This window comes from Bufo bufo, chromosome 2, assembly GCF_905171765.1.
Source record: "Bufo bufo chromosome 2, aBufBuf1.1, whole genome shotgun sequence".
NCBI lineage: Eukaryota > Metazoa > Chordata > Amphibia > Anura > Bufonidae > Bufo > Bufo bufo.
Window position 1 is genome coordinate 356,101,780 of NC_053390.1, and position 20,614 is coordinate 356,122,393.

Genomic DNA, 20,614 nt, shown 5'->3' on the forward strand with positions numbered 1-20,614 from the left:
ATTATGGGACTCAATCTTTTTAATAAATCGATTCCTATGATCATCCGATCATATGGAAGATCCACAATCAATGTGGGATGTCTAATTGTTTTCTTGCCAATCTTAAATGTCAACCAGGATGTTCCTTTTACCTGTAAGCCATCTCCACCTACACTTATCAAAGAGCCATCAAATGACCTTAATCGTGGCTTCTTTGATGTTAAATTCAAAATCTTTTGGAAATAACTGATAGATAAAATGGTGGCTTGTGATCCAGTGTCTATTAATCCTTTGATTGGTCCGATAAGTTCATTTTGGAGATATATATCCATAAAGTATCTGCCATCCACCTGGAACAAATCACAGAGAAAGTTAGGATGTTTACCCATCTGCTGTCTGAGAGGTTGACCTCTTTGCAGCTCCGTGACCTCTGCATTCCTGAGTCTCTCAGGACAAGCTGGAGGAGCAGCATCAGCCCCCCCCTTTGGGACAAGCTGTGTGACACCACAAGTCACAGCTGGCTCACGGCTAGATGCTGGAACGATGGGATTACACACTGGAACAGACATCTGGTCATATGAATTGACATCATTAGACTGCAAGACAAATGACATATTAGACATTTCCCCCCTGGCCCTAATTTCAGGGTCAGAGGTACTGCAAGGAAATATAGAATTAGGAATTACATCAGATTCTACCACAATTAACTTGATATCCTTACAGTGGCCTGGGTTCTGACCCGGCCCAATTTGCTTTATGATGTTGAGCTGGGACCTGGAGTTGCCCCTAAAAAAGGCTCAGGCTGTTTTCCTGGAGATACCAACTTTCTCACAATGTCACTCAACTGGGCCACTTGTTCTGCCAGCTGATCAAACCTGTTTGGTCTGGGCACATTTTGGTTTTGCTGAGCACCCTGGTTATCGGTAGGTGACCTACTCCTGGGTGAATTTGAGGATTCCTGCCTATCTTCCCTCTGTTGTCTGGGTCTATTATCCCAGCGCCTGTAACCCTGGTAATTCCTATAGGGCCCGTATCCCTGGGGGCCCCTATTGTAATAGGGACGGTAGTTAGACCTCCCATTACCTGAATTATTCCCCTCTGATCCATTAGTATTTTGGGGTTTGGTCTGTTTGGGCGGTCCTACCTGTTGTTGCTGGGCTTGTTGAGCAGGTCCTGTAGACTGAGGGAACCTTCGTGGCTGGCTTTCAAATCCCAAGCTAGGGTTTACCTTAGCTTCAGCTACCTTTTGCTCTGGGGATTTTTTAAACCTTCTCTCCTCTATTGCATGGCACTCACTGATATTATACAGCGTGGTGGCAGCCGTCACCAACCAATCCAAGGGGGCATCAATATCCAGATCTCTGGCTAAGTTAAATTTGATCTGGGTTGGCATAGCGTCATAGAATAACTGTTTGAATTCTTCAGATTCCCATTTTGGGGATCTATATGCCAACCCATAGGCATTTTTGAGGACAGAGAGGAATTCACGGGGACTCTGATTGGGTCTACACGTAAGGCTATATATGTCCCGTTTTGCAGCAGTGGTGGTTCGGTACGGTCCGAATTCCAATTTAACCTCATGCAAAACACTTGGCCAATCTTGAATGCCTCTCTCCCCAAATGAGGTAAAGTAATGACGATACTTATCATCAAATGCCCATGGAAGGAATCTGATCCTGTCAGCATCAGAGTATAATTTTAAAGAATCCATAGTGGATTCATACAGTTCCAAGTGATTGGCTATCTGAGAAGAACCTTTCTTGGAAAATTTGGATACTGTAGTATTCAAAAACTTAATTATGCTGGAGGAGCTCTGATCCTTATCTGAATATTGGGAATTTTTATTCCTAGAAACCACCTCAGCATATGTTGGTCGCCTGTGATCCTGTGGCAAGGAATAAGTCACATGCTTCCCCACACCACTGTCAGACTCACATGCACTTTCACAACTTTCATGAGACTTATACGGCACAGGTGATTTAACCCTAACATCTCTTCTCAGGGGAACATATGGAGAGGAACTTCTAGGGGCTTCCATGTTATTGGCACCTAGTAAGGCGGTTGCAGTTTGGAATGCCCGACTCAATTGGGTGAATGCCTCCTGTGTAATCATGCCAACATTTTCAGGTTGCTGAGTATCTTGGATGGGGTCTGCTTTAAGAGCATGTGATGGCATGTCTGGATAGTGGGGAGTAAGAAATGGAGGGTCAGGATATCCCACAGCGTTAGATGGATCCCTTTCAGCATTGACTATATTATGGGCTGATCCATCTGTCTGTTTAATTTTGGAATACTGAAGATATAAATCCTCTAAATCGCTTTTTGCCTTTTGGTATGCATCATGGCTGTGACTAAGGTTGTACTCTAAGTCTTTGATCTTCGCTTCTGCGGATTGTAGTTCTGATTCTATCTTGGATACATATATTTTTGTACCCATTATAGACTCATACCTAACTTTTGAGAGAGTACTGACTGCCAACAATGCATACAAAACAGGTGGCAATGCACATAAGAGGTGTTGGTCCCTTTTGGTATTATCAGTTGCCAAATCCATATATGTCAGGTATCTATCAACCATGCCACCTAACTTCCATATATCTCCACGTTCTTCATAGGCTCTTGCCTGCAGCTCATTAGTCCATTCATCTATATTTTTATCTAACTTCAAACGGGAATAAACATATTTGATAACCTTAGAGATTATCTTATCTGGGTCAGATGGACTATCTGCTAAAGCCTGGCCATTATCTGGGTCGCTGCCTGTTACACTCATGATTTTGATCAATAATCAATACAACAACAATTTGACTTGCCAATAAGGATTAAGGAATATTTTCACTAATTGCACAAATTGGTTATAGAAATAGCTCAATCAATCTCGCTGGGGCCTCCAAAATATGTCGGGTATTTATTTCATATAAGATATGAAATCATAAAAATTATGATTTCATATTTTTATGAAAAATTAAAAATTAAAAATTTAATTGGCGGACATATAAACGCCAGTTCTTTTATTGATGAGATCTAAAGTTAATTTGTGCAGATACTGAAACAGGGTGCAATTAATTATATAAAATATAATTTATTACAAATAAATACATGCAGTAAAAATGGCATACAAATGAATACAAGGATAATATCAAAATTGACCACAAGATGATGCTCCGCCGTTTATGCCGGGCTCACTTAATTTAGTACACCAAGTACAATATAATGTTATTAAAATTATTATCAAATTATTACCGATTAATATACTGATTATAAAAATATTATAATGTAACAACAAAAACTATAGAAATGAATCTGTGGAAAATCCCTTATGCTCAATCAAAGAATATGGCAGTAAGAGACACCTTATAAATACGCCCGTTGGCCTAACTACGAATAATAATATCCGATCAGAGATTCCACTCTGATATCAATATTACAGGAATTCTAATGATGTGCACGTTCATTAAAATTTCCCATAAAATTATTCTTTTAACACTATTGACCCACTAATAATGGGGTCTCAACTATATGCCAATTGGAGCGATTTATAATTACTGCAAATGAAATAGATCATACATTACCCCTGGCTTTGGGATAAAGAGCTTTTAGAATGGACCCAGCTTTCCAAGATTTAGATATGTCCCGTCCTGCAGTATGTTCCTGACGTGTGAGTGATGCTGATGAATGAATCTTTGTGAAATGTTCCTTGTGAAGAAGTCCTTGTGAAGTTTTTCTTTTTGTGAAGTTTGTGAAGTGTCTGTGAAGAAGTGCCCTGATCTCCCAAAACTGGATCAGATATCCCAATCCTTATCTATGCCCATCCCCTCTTGGATTAGGGATTACCAATTAGATAAGGTGGGTGTGACGTATGTTAAACATGGGGATGATGTCATCTAATTGACATTCCTAAGAAACTTCTGCCCATCTACCACTTGATGGCACTGTTGTATCATATAACAATTTTGAATATTTTAAGAATTAACATATATACAGATTGTTTTATTACTACTTAAACTTTGCCCTTTCACACCTTAAATCAATTAGGAGGGGCTCTTTCTGACACTTTGCTCAGACTGACTGGCGGTATCAGAAGTTTCCCTAATCCCTGAATTTATGGGGCAGATAGGAGTAATGATGGTTTTTCTGGTTTGTGTACCTTAACTGTCTTCAGCTATTGAGTAATGATGTTTGAAATAACATCAGCTCCTCTAAAATAAACCCTATTTAAGAAAATTCTATATCCCCTAGAATATATCCTCTCAATGAGATACAGACACATAAAGATACATTAATAATATTTGGTTATAATACACCAATATTGCATAGTATATATGAATCATTAATAAGTTCAAACGCTAAATAAATGCACACAGGAATATATATCTATATGCAAATATATGAATAGATATCTGTTCCACACCAGATGTGTTTTATGGACGTCTCTTATCAGATCATGGCTTAGCCATGAAACACCCATTGTTCCTCAGACAGACAAGTTTAGAGAAACCTGTGTAGATAAATCCATGTCTCTAAACAATAATAAAAGTATAGTCTTCTCTATATATTCACTTTTAACACATTGAACTTGCTATGAACCCATCTTGGTTTTTCCAGATTCATGCTGATCACATGTTGTTAAAGGCAATGATCATCCATATTGAATATAGTATCATCAGATACATTGTACACTTATGAAAATGCACAACAACCCACCCAGTATTTATTATTATTATTGTTGTTGTTGTTGGTTGCCGGTCGGGTATCCAGCTCGGGTTCGCTCCTGCTGGCATTTGTTGCATTCTCTTTTGCTTCACACATGTTTCTACTGCTTGAGCACAAACTGACATGCTCTCTCCAGGCTGGAGGGGGTATAGCCTGCAGGGGAGGAGCTAACACTTTTTCTCGCCCTTTTTCCTTGGGGGACACAGAAGACCTTGGGTATAGCTAAGCTCCCTAGGAGGCGTGACACTAAGTGAAAACTGTTAAGCCCCACCTCCAGCAGCTATACTCTCAGCTTGGAGAGAGAGACTGCCAGTTTTTGCTTAGTGTCCAAGGAGGCAAGACACTCCCTGCTCTTTGTTTAAATTTAGATTTTTACTTTTTTTTCCAGACCATCAGGGACAACAGAGACGCAATATACCTCTCTGTTTCTCCCGGGGTTGAGCTGCGCCAGTGCTGGTCACCCGCATTGCTGCCTCCCCCCACAGAAGGCAAGGTGGACCAGGGCAGCCTAGCTCCCCTGCATCCCGCCAGCGCAAGGGTCGCCCACACGTCAAGTCCCTCTTCCAGCGTCCTGCCACTACGGTGCCAGTAGCTGAAGGGGCGACCCTGCTGGAACGGACAGAGGGTGAAGACGGCTGATGGTGAGAGGGTGGCTTCTCCAGCCCTACGTCCCCCTCCCACCCCGGTCTCCTGCATGCCTGACCCCCATACTGGTGCCTCTGGTCCCTGCTGGACCTAGGCTGCTCCCTCTCCTCCCCTCCTGGCCTCCAGAGGACATTGCAGACTGGCTGTCTCCCCACCGCTCCTGAAGGTAGCTGCAGAATGCTGCAACATGGGTTCAGCCGCACTGCCTGCCTGGAGGCCCGCACCTAGCTGACCCTGACGGAGGGGTTATGCCGGCGTCCCTCCTCTATCCTCAGGGTCCCCCCTTTACCGATGCGCTGCTCAGGGCCAAGGGCCCGCTCCTGCCGCTGCCGAGGCGCAGGGCCCTCGCTTTCGGCCCGCGGGGTGGGCACCCGCGGCCGGCATGTACTTGAGCGCGATGCCCCGGCCGACCGGCGGTGCATTCCGGTCGGCCGGGCGCCGCATATTTTGGCCCAGGCTTCGCGGCCTGTTGGGCCGCAATTCCGGCCCTCCTTCCCGGGCCCCTGACTCTTCCGGCCCGCGGGGTAGGCACCCGCGGCCGGTATGTACATGCACCACTCCGGCTCCCTTCACGTCCTGGCCGACCAAATTCTTGTTGGCTGCGCAGGACGCTAGTGTTTGCTTCCGGCCGTGCTTCGTCCAGGGTCTATTATCGGACTTAGAGTTCTTACCTGGGGTTCTGTGGGAAGCTGGGCATTCCCCCACTCTGCCTTTCTCTCCCCATGGTTCTGTCCTTCTCCAGTCTGGCCTGGACCTGGGACTGGGACTCTGTTCTTTGAAGGGTTAAGTGTCGGCGCTGTTCATCCTCTTCCAGCGTTCCCTGGCCCCTCTTGGGCCTGTCAAGACCTTCTTCCACGGAGTGGCTCACTGGTTCCTCTGTACTGTCCCCCGGTACCGCCCTGGGAACTACATACTGAGCTCTCTGCGTTCCAAGCTTTCCCTTGGAGCCGTTACAGAAGTTCTCTCTACTCCTTCTGTCCTGTACGGTTGTGTTTCTGTAGCCATCGTGTCTCTCAGACGGGTGTCTGAATGGCGGCCCTTCTTGTTCCGAGCCTTTTGTCCTTACCCAGGACAGAGCTGTTCTCCATCCCGTCCCTCCCTTCCTTCCTTCTGAAGGTGGTATCTGCCTTTCATCTCAACGAGGCCATCGTCCTCCCTTTTCCACCTCCGGGAACGGACACTTCACCGATTGGACGTTGTTCGGGCCTTGCAGTTTTACTTTGAGATCACCGTCTCTTGTCGACGCTCGTACTCTTGTGGTTCCAGGAAGTCCGCGCAAAGGTTTGACGGCCTCCAGGGTGGCTTTACCCCGCTTCATCAGAATGGCTATTGCTGAGGTTACCGCACCAAGGGCAGGGTTCCGCCTTTGGTGTGACCGTTCATTCCACTAGAGCGGTCGGTGCCTCCTGGGCCGGAGACATTGGGCGTCGGCCGCGCAATTGTGCAAGGCGGCCACCGGTCTTCCTTGCACGCCTTACCAAGTTCTACAGGTTGCATACTCGGGCTTCGGCAGATGCTGCCTTGGGCCGCCTGGTTTTGCAGGCGGCGGTTCCTTGATGCCTTCGGGTGCTTCGCCTTGAATGGGCGAGAAAACAAGATTTTTGTATAACTTACCAGTAAAATCTCTTTCTCGCTCTTCCTTTGGAGACACAGCACCCACCCATTCATTGTTTTTTTTGTTTCGTTTTTTCTACACGGTTTCCGGACTTGGTTTACCCCGTTGGGTAGTTGACTTGTTGGTTCCACTTGTTGGACATTGCCTTTTCTCACTACTTGGACACGCAACTGGCAGACTCTCTCTCCAGGCTGAGGGTATAGCTGCTGGAGGAGGGGCTTAACAGTTTTCACTTAGTGTCACGCCTCCTAGGGAGCTGAGCTATACCGAAGGTCTTCTGTGTCCCCTAAGGAAGAGCGAGAAAGAGATTTTACTGGTAAGTTATACAAAAATCTCGTTTTTCAGCCTAGTGTCTCCTCCTAGTGGCAGTAAGCAGCTATACCCACGGTCCTGTGTCCCCAATGAACTAAGCGAGAAAGAGATTTTACAGGCGAGTTCACAAAAATTTCGTTTTATCCCACTTCACCTCCACAAAAAATGGTATAAAAAGTGATCAAAAAGACATGTAAACAAAAAGGATACCAATAAAAACTACAGAGCCTCCCACAAAAAACAAGCCCTCGCACAACTACATTGGTGAAAAAAACAAAAATGTTATGGGCCCTAAACTAATTTCAGTAAATCACGTTAGAAAATCCAGATGCTGCTCCTTCCCTTCTGAATGCTGCTATGTCCCCAAACAGCGGTTTATGACCACATATAGGGTTGTTTCCGTATTCTTGAAAAAATGCATAACAAATTGTGGGGTGTAACCCCTTGTAAAAATGAAAAATTTGGGGCTAAAGCAACTTTATAGTGGAAATAAAAGTTAATTTTACATTTTTACAGCCATGAGTTTCAAAATTTTATGAAACGCTTGTTGGGTCAAAGCATTCACTTCACCCCTAGATTTATTTATTGAGGAGTGTAGTTTCCAAAATGGGGTCACTTTTGGGTTTTCTTTCTAGGGGTACCTCAGGGTGTCTTCAAAATGTGACATGGCGTCTGAAAACAATACCAGCAAAATCTGCCCTCCGTTAACCATACGACGCTCCTTTCCCTCTGCACCCTGCCATGTGCCCATACTGCAGGTTACAACCACATATGCGGTGTTTCTGTAAAGTGCAGAATCAGGGTAATAAATATTGAGGTTTCTTTGACTGTTAACCCTTGCTGTGTCACAGGAAAATTGGATTAAAATGGAAAATCTAAACAAAAAAATAAAATTTTAAAATTTCCCCTCCAATTTGCGTTAATTCTTGTGGAACACCTAAAGAGTTAATGTTTGTAAAATCAGTTTTGAATACCTTTTAGGGGTGTGGTTTCTAAAATTTGATCATTTATGGGTGGGTTCTACTATGCAAGTCACACAAAGTGACTCCATAACTGAACTGGTCCGTAAAAAAGTGGGTTTTGGAAATTTGCTTCTAAGCCTTCTAACGTCCTGGAAAAAAAAATGACATTTAAAAAATGATGGCAACATAAAGTATACATATGGGGAATGTAAAGTAATACCTTTTACTATTTTATGAAGTATCACTATCACTAAAAATGGGGCTCCAGCATTTGGTCCAAACTGGCTGTCGCTTGAAGGGGTTAAGGCACAGATGCACCTTTTTATGTAGGTTTTTTACCAGTTTTTTTAATGATATATTTTACTACTTGAATTGCCTGGCTAGAAAGTTATGGGGTTGTCTATGTGTGGAGGTCATATGATGTATTATTTTTGCACAAGATATTTATTTAGGTTCAATATGGCTTCAAGGACATTCTAGTAATGCTAGTGAATAAACCATCTCGTTAAGTTTGCTTCCATGTTATTTAAGATCTTTTTTTTATCACTTATGATATTATTTAGTTTTAACGGTTTGTAAAGGCAGAACTGCTTCTTGGAACTTTTTTTTTTTTTTTGCAGAAAGCATCCTGGCACATTTGATTTGCAGTTTTATATTCCAGTAAATGTGAGATTATTATTTTTTATTTTAATCACCAAATCTAACATATTGTTCATTGGTACTTCAGGACTGCAAAGCAAGATGTTGATGATGAGTATAGTTTGCAGGCTGATGCCGAACAATCTCAGTCATATTATGGAGTGGCTCATGCAATCATAGAAAGGGTGGAGAAGCAATCATCCTTTCTCGTCAACGGTTCCCTTAAGCATTACCAGGTACAGTATGTTCTGTATGCTCTGCCAGCATTCATGCCTATTTCTTTCTAACTTTTATGTAGTTAATGTAAGACAAGTTTGCTAAATGTGGCAGCAGTGAATCCAAACATACACCGTTTGGAAGAAACTGTAATTTCAGAAATAAAGATCTAAGGTAATTGGCTCTGATTCATAGGGCTTTTATAATCTGCAGAATGAGACTGACCTGCAGTACTAAGCAAGCTGTGTATGTTTAGACTCACTGTATTATCAGAAAATGGCTAAAGGAAACCATTGGAGGCTTAACTTTAAAAGGTTATTCCCATCTGGGCACTTGTGGCATAGCCACTGGATATGCCACAACCGCACCCATCTTGAGAACAGGGATCTCCCGACCCTCCTTTTGCAGCTGCTCTGAATAGAGAGGTGGACCCGCATGGCATTTTTACTCCACAGGTGGAACACCCTCCTATTAGACATTCATAGCATGTCCTGCGGATTAGGCTACATTCACACGTCCGTGGTGTGTTGCGGACCCACAAATTGCGGGTCCGCAACACACCAGCCCGTCACCCCCATAGAAATGCCTATTCTTGTCCGCAAGCTGCGGACAAGAATAGGACATGCTCTATCTTTTTGCGGAGCTGCGGACCCAAAATCGGGGCCGCGCTCCGCAATTGCGGCTGCAGACAGCACACTGTGTGCTGTCCGCATCCATTCCGTCTCCATAGAGAATGAATGGGTCCGCACCCTTTCCGCAAAATTGCGGAAAGGATGCGGACCCATTTTGCGAACGTGTGAATGGAGCCTAAGCCATAAATCTCCAGATGAGAAAAACCCTTTAACTATTGCTTCTGCAGAATGTTCTAGATTTGTCTGGACAGTATGCTTACTACAGTCCTATTACTTAAATGATCACCCGAAAATGACCTATTGTGTAAATGTCTTTAAAGTAATATTTTCCATGTTACTATCCATATTAAAAATAGAATAATCCTGAAAGAATGCAGTTTTCACACTGAGCCTCACAGTAGACTCATACTACTATAATAGAAATTCATTTTAGCAGTGAGACAAAATTACAGTTAAGGGCAACACATCCTTTAGGGGTGGTTCACTCTCAGTGTTTAGATTTTTCTGTGGCATTGTTTTTTTGCATCAGTTTCCCAAAATGCCGCAGCCAGTGTTAGTTCAAAGCTGAAACCTGACACTGGCCCCTTTGAACAGCATTTTGGTTTTTTATTTGATCTGCCATTTTCTTTTTTTAGTTCATACAACAAAGAGCAGTATTTCTGTTGGAATCATTTGGAAAACATGCTCTTTGGTGTTTAGATGTTGTGGTTTACTACTTGTTATGGTACCTCCTGGTGGTGTTTTTTTGGTTTTGTTTTTCTCTCGGATCGTCCACAATACTTGTTAAGATTTAGCTGAAGCCACTTAGGCTACATGCACACTGTCAGTTTTTCATGGCCATTTTGCATCGGTGTGTGCATCCATTTTCTGAGCATGTGTCCGTTTTTAATGTCCTTTTTCATGTCCATTAAAAATTGATGAATTTGATTGTTTGTTTTTTTTCTAGACCCATCCATCTGAGTACACCCACAGGCTGGTAGGCCACCAGCTAAATTAATGTCCCCCCATAGTGTAGGAATTATTTATTTCTCGCTCGTATCATTGGGGGGGACACAGGACCATGGGTATAGCTGCTGCTGCCACTACGAGGCGACACTAGGCTAAAAAGTGTTAGCTTTTCCCGCCGGCTATATCCCCTCCAGCCTGGAGAGAGCTTATCAGTTTTTAGCTTAGTGTCGTAGGAGGCAGACCTCCCTGCTCTGCAGTGTCAATTTTGCTCTATTTTTATTTTGTTACCTTTTCAGGCTGGGGGAACAGGGCCGCCTGACCTCCTAGTTCTCCCAGGGACAATGGCCCGGGTCGGCTTCCCTCCCAGTCCAGCTCCCCCAAAAAGAAAAAAAGGACCAGGGCAGCCTCGCTTCCCGCCAGCCAAGGGGTCACCTGGATCCGGCCCTTCCTGCCACTGGTGCCAGCAGCTGAGGAGGTGACCCTGCTGGACCAGTCAAGGGAGGGTTAACAAAAAAGGAGAAAGATAGGGTGAGTAGGCCGGATTGGATGTGTATTCCTGTGTTCTGCCCTATTCCACAATGCCCGCTTCCCTCCTTCCCTCCCTGGGGCCCAAATGTCCTCCTCCCTTGGGGTTTCTGGCAGCCACCCGCGGCTCTAATTTAGGCCCCAGTCCCTTTTTTAGCCTACCCCGGTCGGTGGCCTTCCCAGTCCCCACGCTTCGGCCCCTTTTTCCTTCTCCCCTGGCTCCTCCGGTGTGCTCCTTTGCTCCTTCTCTCCCAGCAGCCCCTGCTCCTCCCGTGCTGCCTTTGGTTTTAGGCCGGCTGGAAGTGCTTCGCCACTGGTCGCCGTAACTAATTCAGCCCCCAGCTTAGTTTGCGGCCTTCCCAGCCCCCACATGCCTCAGGCCCTTTTCTTTTCTTCTGGTGGATTCTCCGGCGTGCACCCTATCTTCCGGGCAGCCTCTGCTCCTCCTGTTCCGGTTTTCGGCGAGTGGAAGTGTGTCACAGCCGGCCGTTGCAACTAATTTAGCACCCGGTCTTGGGGCCTACTAGGCTTCAATTTCTCTGGACCCTCCCCCCACCCTGTATGCTTGCGGGGCCCTTGGCTGCCGGACACTCATAGGAGGACGGAATTGTTGGCAGGTCCACCTGCAGCTTTTCTGGTCGGACAACCCTTTATCCCTCCAGCCCTGGGACCAGCTCCTAGAGCCATGTCCGAACCCACATCTGAAGCCCGTCCGCCACCAGCAGCACTGCATCCCAGCAGGCGGATTACTTTCCTCGGTATGATCCTTCCCACCTTCATCTCGTGGGCATGCCCAGTAGACGCACTGGTGGCCCCATGGGACGGCTTTTCCCTCCTGTACGTCTGCTCCCCCCTTTCTTCTACCCAGGGTCCTTCGCAGGATCAAGAGGAAGGGCATCCAGACGATTCTCATCGCCCCGGATTGGCTGCACCGAGCCTGGTACACCGATCTCGTCCTTCTTCTAGAGGACGCTCCATGGCTGCTTCCGCTCATGGACCTGTCTTCCACCAGCATTTAGAACAGCTGCGTTTGATGGTTTGGCTATTGAAACCGCCATTCTGAAGCGGCAAGGTTTTTCCGATGAGTCATTCGCACCATGATTGAGGCCAGGAAGGCGACGTCGTCCAAGATATATCACAGGACTTGGAAATCTTTCCTGCGCTTCTATGCGGACCGTCGCCTCCCTACGCTCCGTTTCTCCCTTCCCACAATCCTCTCCTTTTGCAAATGGGGCTGGATTTGGGTCTTGGTCTTAGTTTCCTAAAGGGGCAGGTGTCGGCACTTGCAATCTTTTTCCAGGGACCTCTGGCGCAAAAGGCCCCGGTGAAGACCTTTCTCCAAAGGGTGGCTCACACTGTCCCTCCTTAACGCCCCCCTTTACCCTCTTGGGATTTGAACCTTGTGCTTGGTTCTCTCCAATCAGCTCCCTTGAGCCTCTTGACATGGTTTCTTTCTGCATTCTTTACTGGAAAGTGGCCTTTCTGGTCTCTGTCACCTCCATCAGGCATGTGACGGAATTGGCAGCGCTCTCCTGAAGGGAGCCCTTTCTTATTCTGTACCAAGATAAGGCGGTGCTTCTCCCTGTGCCTTCCTTTCTTCCAAAGGTAGTCTCCACCTTCCATGTCAACGAGGACATCGTTCTTCCCTCATTTTGTCCCTCGCCTTTGCATCCTAGGGAACGGGCCCTCCACCAGCTGGACGTGGTTGGTGCCGTGTGCATTTATTTATCCTGTGTGCCCCAATGATACGAGCGAGAAATCGAGATTTTTTTGGACTCACCTGTAAAATCTCTTTCTCGCGGAGTTCATTGGGGGACACAGCTCCCACCTGTTTTTGTTTCAACTTTTGCCACAGCAGTTGATTTAACCCCTTAAGGACCCTGCCATTTTTTCACCTTTAGGACCAGGCCATTTTTAGCAAATCTGACGTGTGTCACTTTATGTGGTGATAACTTTAAAACGCTTTTACTTATCCAGGCCATTCTGCGATTGTTTTCTCGTCACATATTGTACTTCATGACAGTGGTCAAATTTAGTAAAAAGAAATAAATCTTTCCGAAAATTTCTAAAACCCACTTTTTGAGGACCAGTTCAGGTCTGAAGTCACTTTGTGAGGCTTACATAATAGAAACCACCCAAAAATGACCCCATTTTACAAACTACACCCCTCAAGGTATTCAAAACAGATTTTACAAACTTTGTTAACCCTTTAGGTGTTCCACAAGAATTAATGGAATATAGAGAGAACATTTCAAAATTTTCACTTTTTTGGCAGATTTTCTATTTGAATCCATTTTTTCCAGTTACAAAGCAAGGGTTAACAGCCAAACAAAGCTCAATATTTATTGCCCTTATTCTGTAGTTTACAGAAACACCCCATATGTGGTCGTAAACTGCTGTACGGGCACACAGGAGGGGCGCATAAGGAAAGGAATGCCATACGGTTTTTGGAAGGCAGATTTTGCTGGACTGGTTTTTTGACACAATGTACCATTTGAAGCCCCCCTGATGCACCCCTAGAGAAACTAGAAACTACGGGATAACGGGGCAGTTTTGTTGGTACTATTTTAGGGTACATATGATTACACTTTGTGAGGCAAGGTAACAAGAAATGGCTGTTTTGGCACCGTTTTTATTTTTTGTTTACAACATTCATCTGACAGGTTAGATCATGTGACATTTTTATAGAGCAGGTTGTCATGGACGCGGCTATACCTAATATGTCTACTTTTTTAATTTTTATTATTTATGTAAGTTTTACTCAATGATTTCGTTTTTGAAACAAAAAAAAATTATGCTTTAGTGGCTCCATAGTCTGAGAGCCATAGTTTTTTCAGTTTTTGGGCAATTATCTTAGGTAGGGTATGATTTTTGCGGGATGAGATGACTGTTTTGCACTATTTTGGGGTGCGTATGACTTTTTGATCGCTTGTTATTACACTTTTTGTGATGTAAGATGACCAAAAATGGCTTTTTTTTACACTTTATTTATACTTTTTTTTTTTTACGGTGTTCACCTGAGGGGTTAGGTCATGTGATATTTTTTTTTATAGAGCAGGTTATTATGGATGCGGCGATACCTAATATTTATACTTTTTTTCATTTACTTAAGTTTTACACAATTACAGCTTTTTTAGAACAAAAAAAATTATGTTTTAGTGTCTCCATTTTCTGAGCCATAGTTTTTTTATTTTTTGGGTGATTGTCTTAGGTAGGGGCTCATTTTTTGCAGGATGAGGTGACGGTTAGATTGGTACTATTTTGGCGGGCATACGCCTTTTTGATCGCTTTGTGTTGTATTTTTAGTGATGTAAGGTGACAAAAAAATTATTTAGCACAGTTTTTATTTTTACAGTGTTCATCTGAGGGGTTAGGTCATGTGTTATGTTTATAGCGCCGGTCGATACGGACGTGGCGATACTTAATGTCTAAAAAAAAATTCACTTTATTTAGGGAAAATGACTGACAGCGGCATACAGGTGGTTAATCCACCGGTATTGGTGTTTTCACCGATGCTGGCAGATACAGCAGAGGCCCGGCTGTCAGTATCAGCCGGGCCCCTGCTGCTGATTGCGGCAGCAGTTGTGGGGCAGCTCGTTAACCCTAGGACGAGAATATTCGTCCTAGTGCGTTAAGTCCTGAAGGGATTAACTGTTTAGGTCCTCAGTTTTGGGTTCGGACCCACTGGTTAAGTTATTTCATTTCTGATTTCTTTTCCTCCTACTGCTTGTGCACAAACTGATATGCTCTCTCCAGGCTGGAGGGGATATAGCCGCCGGGAGGAGCTAACACTTTTTAGCCTAGTGTCACCTCCTAGCGATGGCGGCAGCAGCTATACCCACGGTCCTGTGTCCCCTAATGAACTTTGTGTAAATAATGCCCCCATAGTGGCCCCCAGCAGTTTTTTAAGTTGATATGACGAAAAAAAAAAAAAACTCACCTTGTCCACTTGATGATGCTGCTTCAGTCTCTTCTCTCTTCATTGAACAGTACCTGCCCTGCGATGTGTGCGATTACGTCACCGTGCCCTCCCACGTGGCTAAGTCATCACGCATATCACAGGTCCTTTAGCAGGTCCTGCTCAATGAAGGGAGGAGAAACTGCTGCAGTTCAATCAAGTGGATGAGGTGAAGGTTTTTTTTTAACCCCTAAATAGTCAGATTGTTAAAGCTTACCCGTTTTTGATGGGTGCACTCCTGTCTAAGCGGCCGTTAAAAACTGTCCCATTGATTTCAATGGGATCTGTCTGGCCGTGGAAACAGACAAAGCCGTCACACAGCCATTTTTCACTGTCATGTGCATGAGGGCTTATAGTGTTCTGATTCTTATTGGCCTGTACAATAGTGGGAATTGCTCTACTGCACTTATACAAATGATCTGGGTGGGTGATGTTCTTGAAAGAGAATCAAAAGTGCCGCAGGAGGCTTTATAACAAGTAGGTAACTGCATTAGACACATGAGTATGTTTAAAATATTCAATTTAAAAATGTATGTTTTGTGTAATCTAACAAGAGAATGCTAAATTTACTGGTGGGAGAACCCCCTTTAAATAGCGCTTGTGCTTTTTTCCCAACTTTTACAGTAGTGTTCAGGTTTTCTGCACTAGTGTGCCATTCTGGGGAGATGTGCGATTTTTATTTGTGTCGTTTTGCTTTGCAATTTCAGGTCCAGGGCTTGGAATGGATGGTTTCTCTCTATAACAACAATTTAAATGGAATTCTTGCTGATGAAATGGGGCTTGGAAAGACAATTCAGACTATTGCACTCATAACCTATCTGATGGAGCACAAAAGACTTAATGGCCCCTATCTCATTATTGTTCCACTCTCGTAAGTAGAACATTTCTTTCTCTCACCAGATTTTTTTTCATCCCAGCGTTCTTTAGATAGGTTTAAGTCCATTAGCATGTAATGGGGCAAGTTGATTTTATCAAAATCTTTAAAGATTGAATGCAGAATTTTTTTTAAACACACATGCAAACCTGATTTTAAATCAATGGGACATTTCTTATGTGCAGGTTAGTTCACTTAAGTATTCAGATTCTTAATTTGATTGCTCAGATATTTTTTAGATTAAATATTTTACAGATATTTTATTTTAATCCTGATTATTTTGGCAAAATAAAAAGCAAAACCAAAATAATCTGTCACATTGGTGCATGTAGCAATAATCACCTCCGTGACTCAGGAACTGTAATGTCTGGAGCGTTAAAGTGAATTTCCACTGCTTATCCTCATACTGTTTTAGGTCAGATTAATATTTTAAAGGAGTATTCCTATCTCGGACATTGGGGGTATTTTACTAGGATATGCCCCCATTGTCTAACAGGTGCGGGTCCCATCTCTGGGACCCGCACCTATGTCTAAACGAAGCCGGCAAATAGGTGGCTGGCAGTGCCAGGTCCAGCCACCACCAATCGTTCCTATTGCCTTGCCGAAAAATAGCCAAGCGGCGCACTCGGCTATTTTCGGAATCCCCATAGAAATGAATGGGAGTGCACCGCGCTTGCGTCGTCACCACTTCCATTCACTTCTATGGGGTCGACAGAAATAGCCAAGTGCTTGGCTATTTTTGCGGCCCCATAGAAATGAATGGAGGGCAAACGCACATGGGCGGTGCGCACTCCTTCACTTTGCCGGCTCGGTTTACGAGCTAGATGTGGGGCCCAGCTCTATGCCCCCATTGTCTGAGATATAATATAACTTTATAGTGCTTGGAGCTCTTTTTTTTTTTTCTGGTATGTATGAACATACATTTCAAAGAGACATTTCTGTATTGAGATCAAATAACAATAATCAGGCTGATCTAAGCTCCTCCTTCTGATGGTTTTCTGCCTGTGTCAGAATGAAAGCGGACGTGGAGCTTCCAGGAGTGCAAGAAGGGGTCAAAAATTAGGCTAACTGCGGTTTTCAAAATGAAAATACATTAGTAAGCTTAATTTGCAGTTGATAAACGGCTAAAGAACTTTTTTGTTGTTGCTGGATAACCCCTGTAATTATCTTTTATGTTCTGTGTTACTTTATGTTGTTTCTTGTTTAGGACATTATCGAACTGGCAGTATGAGTTTGATAAATGGGGTCCTACTGTGGTGAAGATCGCTTACAAGGTTTGTGTTCTGCAAAGTTAGAACTTTGTAGATTGGAAAGCTTATTCTTTGCATACATTTTTTTTTTTTTCTCTATATTTTCCTCCTTCCCTAAACACCCTACAAGACCCTGCTTCAGCACAGCAGATAAGAGTAATTACTATCAGAATGATTAGGGTTGCAGAAGTGACCATCATGCTTGCCCTTCACCACTATAAGGCTACCTGCACACAAATTTCATGTACTGTGCTTCTATTTTTTTTATTTTTCTGTGTGGAAATTGACCTGCTCTGTGTATTTTGAAACTCGTTGCATGTGTTTTTTTTTTGTTGCTGAATTTCACCCGTTTCAATGCAGGGGTGAGATTTGTGGAAAATCTACATCAAATCCGCACCAAAAAATGCAATTAACACACAGATTTTCTGTTAAAACCCACACCCATGTGCAGGTAGCCTAAGGCCCCTTTCACACGGGCGAGTATTCCGCGCGGATGCGATGTGCAAGTTGAACGCATTGCACCCGCACTGAATCATGACCCATTCATTTCTATGGGGCTGTGCACACGAGCGGTGATTTTCACGCATCATTTGTGCGTTGCGTGAAAATCGCAGCATGTTCTATATTCGGTGTTTTTCCCGCAACGCGGGCCCCATAGAAGTGAATGGGGTTGCGTGAAAATCGCAAGCATCCGCAAGAAAGTGCGGATGCGGTGCGATTTTCACGCACGGTTGCTAAGTGACGATCGGGATGGGGACCCGATCATTATTATTTCACCTTATAACATGGTTATAAGGGAAAATAATAGCATTCTGAATACAGAATGCTAAGTAAAATAGGGCTGGAGGGGTTAAAAAAAATATAAAAAATTTAACTTACCTTAATTCACTTGTTCGCGCAGCCGGCATCTCTTCTGTCTTTAACTGTGAGCAATAGGACCTTTGATGACGTCACTACGCTCATCATATGATCCATCACCATGGTGATGGATCATGTGATGAACGCAGTGACATCATCATAGGTCCTATTGCTCGCAGTTAAAGACAGAAGAGATGCCGGGCTGCGCGAACAAGTGGATTAAGGTGAGTTAAATTTTTTTTTAACCCGTCCAGCCCTATTTTACTTAGGCTACTTTCACACTTGCGTTCGGGGTTCCGCTTGTGAGTTCCGTTTGAAGGCTCTCACAAGCGGCCCCGAACGGATCCGTACAGCCCCAATGCATTCTGAGTGGATGCGGATCCGCTCAGAATGCATCAGTTTGGCACCGTTTGGACTCCGTTCCGCTCAGCAGGCGGACACCCGAACGCAGCTTGCAGCCTTTTGGTGTCCGCTTGGCCGTGCGGAGCCAAACGGATCCGTCCAGACTTACAATGCAAGTCAATGGGGACGGATCCGTTTGACGTTGACACAATATGGTGCAATTTTCTCCAATCCGATGGTCTATTTTAACTTGAAGCGTCCCCATCACCATGGGAACACCTCTATGTTAGAATATACCATCGGATTTGAGTTAGATCATGAAACTCAGATCCGACAGTATATTCTAACACAGAGGCGTTCCCATGATGATGGGGACGCTTCAAGTTAGAATATACTAAAAGAACTCTGTACATGACTGCCCCCTGCTGCCTGGCAGGTGCTGCCAGGCAGCAGGGGGCAGACCCGCCCCCCCTCCCCCCTGATTTAACTCATTGGTGGCCAGTGCGGCCGGCCCCCTCCCTCCCCTATATTTAACTCATTGGTGGCCAGTGCAGCCCCCCCCTTTTTTTAACTCATTGGTGGCCAGTGCGGCCGGCCCCCCCTCCCTCCCCTATATTTAACTTATTGGTGGCCAGTGCAGCCCCCCCCCTTTTTTTAACTCATTGGTGGCCAGTGCGGCCGGACTTTGTTTTGTTCCAGAAAATTTTCTGCTACTAAAAATCCATTCCTTTCACCTGTATGGAATTTGCAGCAATTCATGTGCTTGCTGCCAAAACAACCACATTCAAATGAATGGAACCGATTTTCATTTGCAGAAACTTTTGTGGAACACAATCTGCCACGTGTGAAAGCACACCAAAAGTCGTCAGAGAAAATGCTAGCTGTTTAACCCACTCTGCACTGTGATGGGAAGCATCTCACCTTTAGCCAGTTTTGACAGTTTTATACTGCCACCCTGGGACTAACAAAGGCTGGGATTTCTTTGATATGTGTAGTTTATATATACCAGCAGTATTGTAATGTGGGACAAACTAAGGGTCCATTCACACGTCCGTGTGTGTTTTGCGGATCCGCAAAACACAGACATCGGCGATGTGCGTTCTGCATTTTGCGGACCGCACATCGCCGGCACTTAATAGAAAATGCCTAATCTTGTCCGCAATTGCGGACAAGAATAGGACATGTTCTATTTTTTTCGGGAACGGAATTTCGGACCTGGAAGTGCAGATCCGGGCAGCACATCGTCCGGCCCAATAGAAATGAATGAGTCCTCAATTCCGTTCCACAAAATGTGGAACAGAATTGCGGACATGTGAATGGACCCTTATATAACTAGTGACACTGACATTTAGAGTAGTTGCTCACATAGGATTACTACTTTCATTATCTAACCTCTAAGGCCTCTTTCAGACGGGCGTTGCGGGAAAAGGTGCGGGTGCGTTGCGAGAACACGCACAATTTTTCCGCGCGAGTGCAAAACATTGTAATGCGTTTTGCACTTGCGTGAGAAAAATCGCGCATGTTTGGTACCCGAACTTCTTCACAGAAGTTCGGGTTTGGGATCGGTGTTCTGTAGATTTTATTATTTCCCCTTATAACATGGTTATAAGGGAAAATAATAGCATTCTGAATAGAGAATGCATAGTAAACTAGCGCTGGAGGGGTTAAAAAAAATAAAAAAAATAATTTAACTCGCCTTAGTCCACTTGATCGCGTAGCCCGGCATCTCCTTCTGTCTCCTTTGCTGAACAGGACCTGTGGTGAGCATTAATTACAGGTAAAGGACCTTTGGTGACGTCACTCCGGTCATCACATGGTCCATCACATGAGCTTTTACCATGGTGATGGATCATGTGATGACCGGAGTGACGTCACCACAGGTCCTGTTCCTGCAATGAATGCTCACCACAGGTCCTGTTCAGCAAAGAAGGAGACAGACGAGAAGCCGGCAGCGCGATCAAGTGGACTAAGGCTACTTTCACACTACCGTTCAGAGCGGGTCCGTCTGATGTCTGCACAGACGGATCCGCTCCTATAATGCAGACGTTTGTATCCGTTCAGAACGGATCCGTCTGCATTATAGTTTGAAAAAAAATTCTAAGTGTGAAAGATGTTCAAACGGATCCGTCCAGACTTTACATTGAAA

General features: G+C 44.5%; 1 protein-coding gene across 3 annotated transcripts in view; it reads left to right on the plus strand.

Annotated features, from left to right (window-relative positions):
* Positions 1 to 20,614, plus strand: part of SMARCA2 (SWI/SNF related, matrix associated, actin dependent regulator of chromatin, subfamily a, member 2) — a 289,118-nt gene that overhangs the window by 152,906 nt on the left and 115,598 nt on the right. For all 3 annotated transcript variants that reach the window (XM_040417115.1, XM_040417114.1, XM_040417116.1), the window contains exons 15-17: positions 8,954 to 9,101; positions 15,852 to 16,015; positions 17,226 to 17,292. In XM_040417115.1, coding sequence (XP_040273049.1) covers positions 8,954 to 9,101; positions 15,852 to 16,015; positions 17,226 to 17,292 — 379 coding nt within the window. The remainder of the gene's footprint in view (positions 1 to 8,953; positions 9,102 to 15,851; positions 16,016 to 17,225; positions 17,293 to 20,614) is intronic.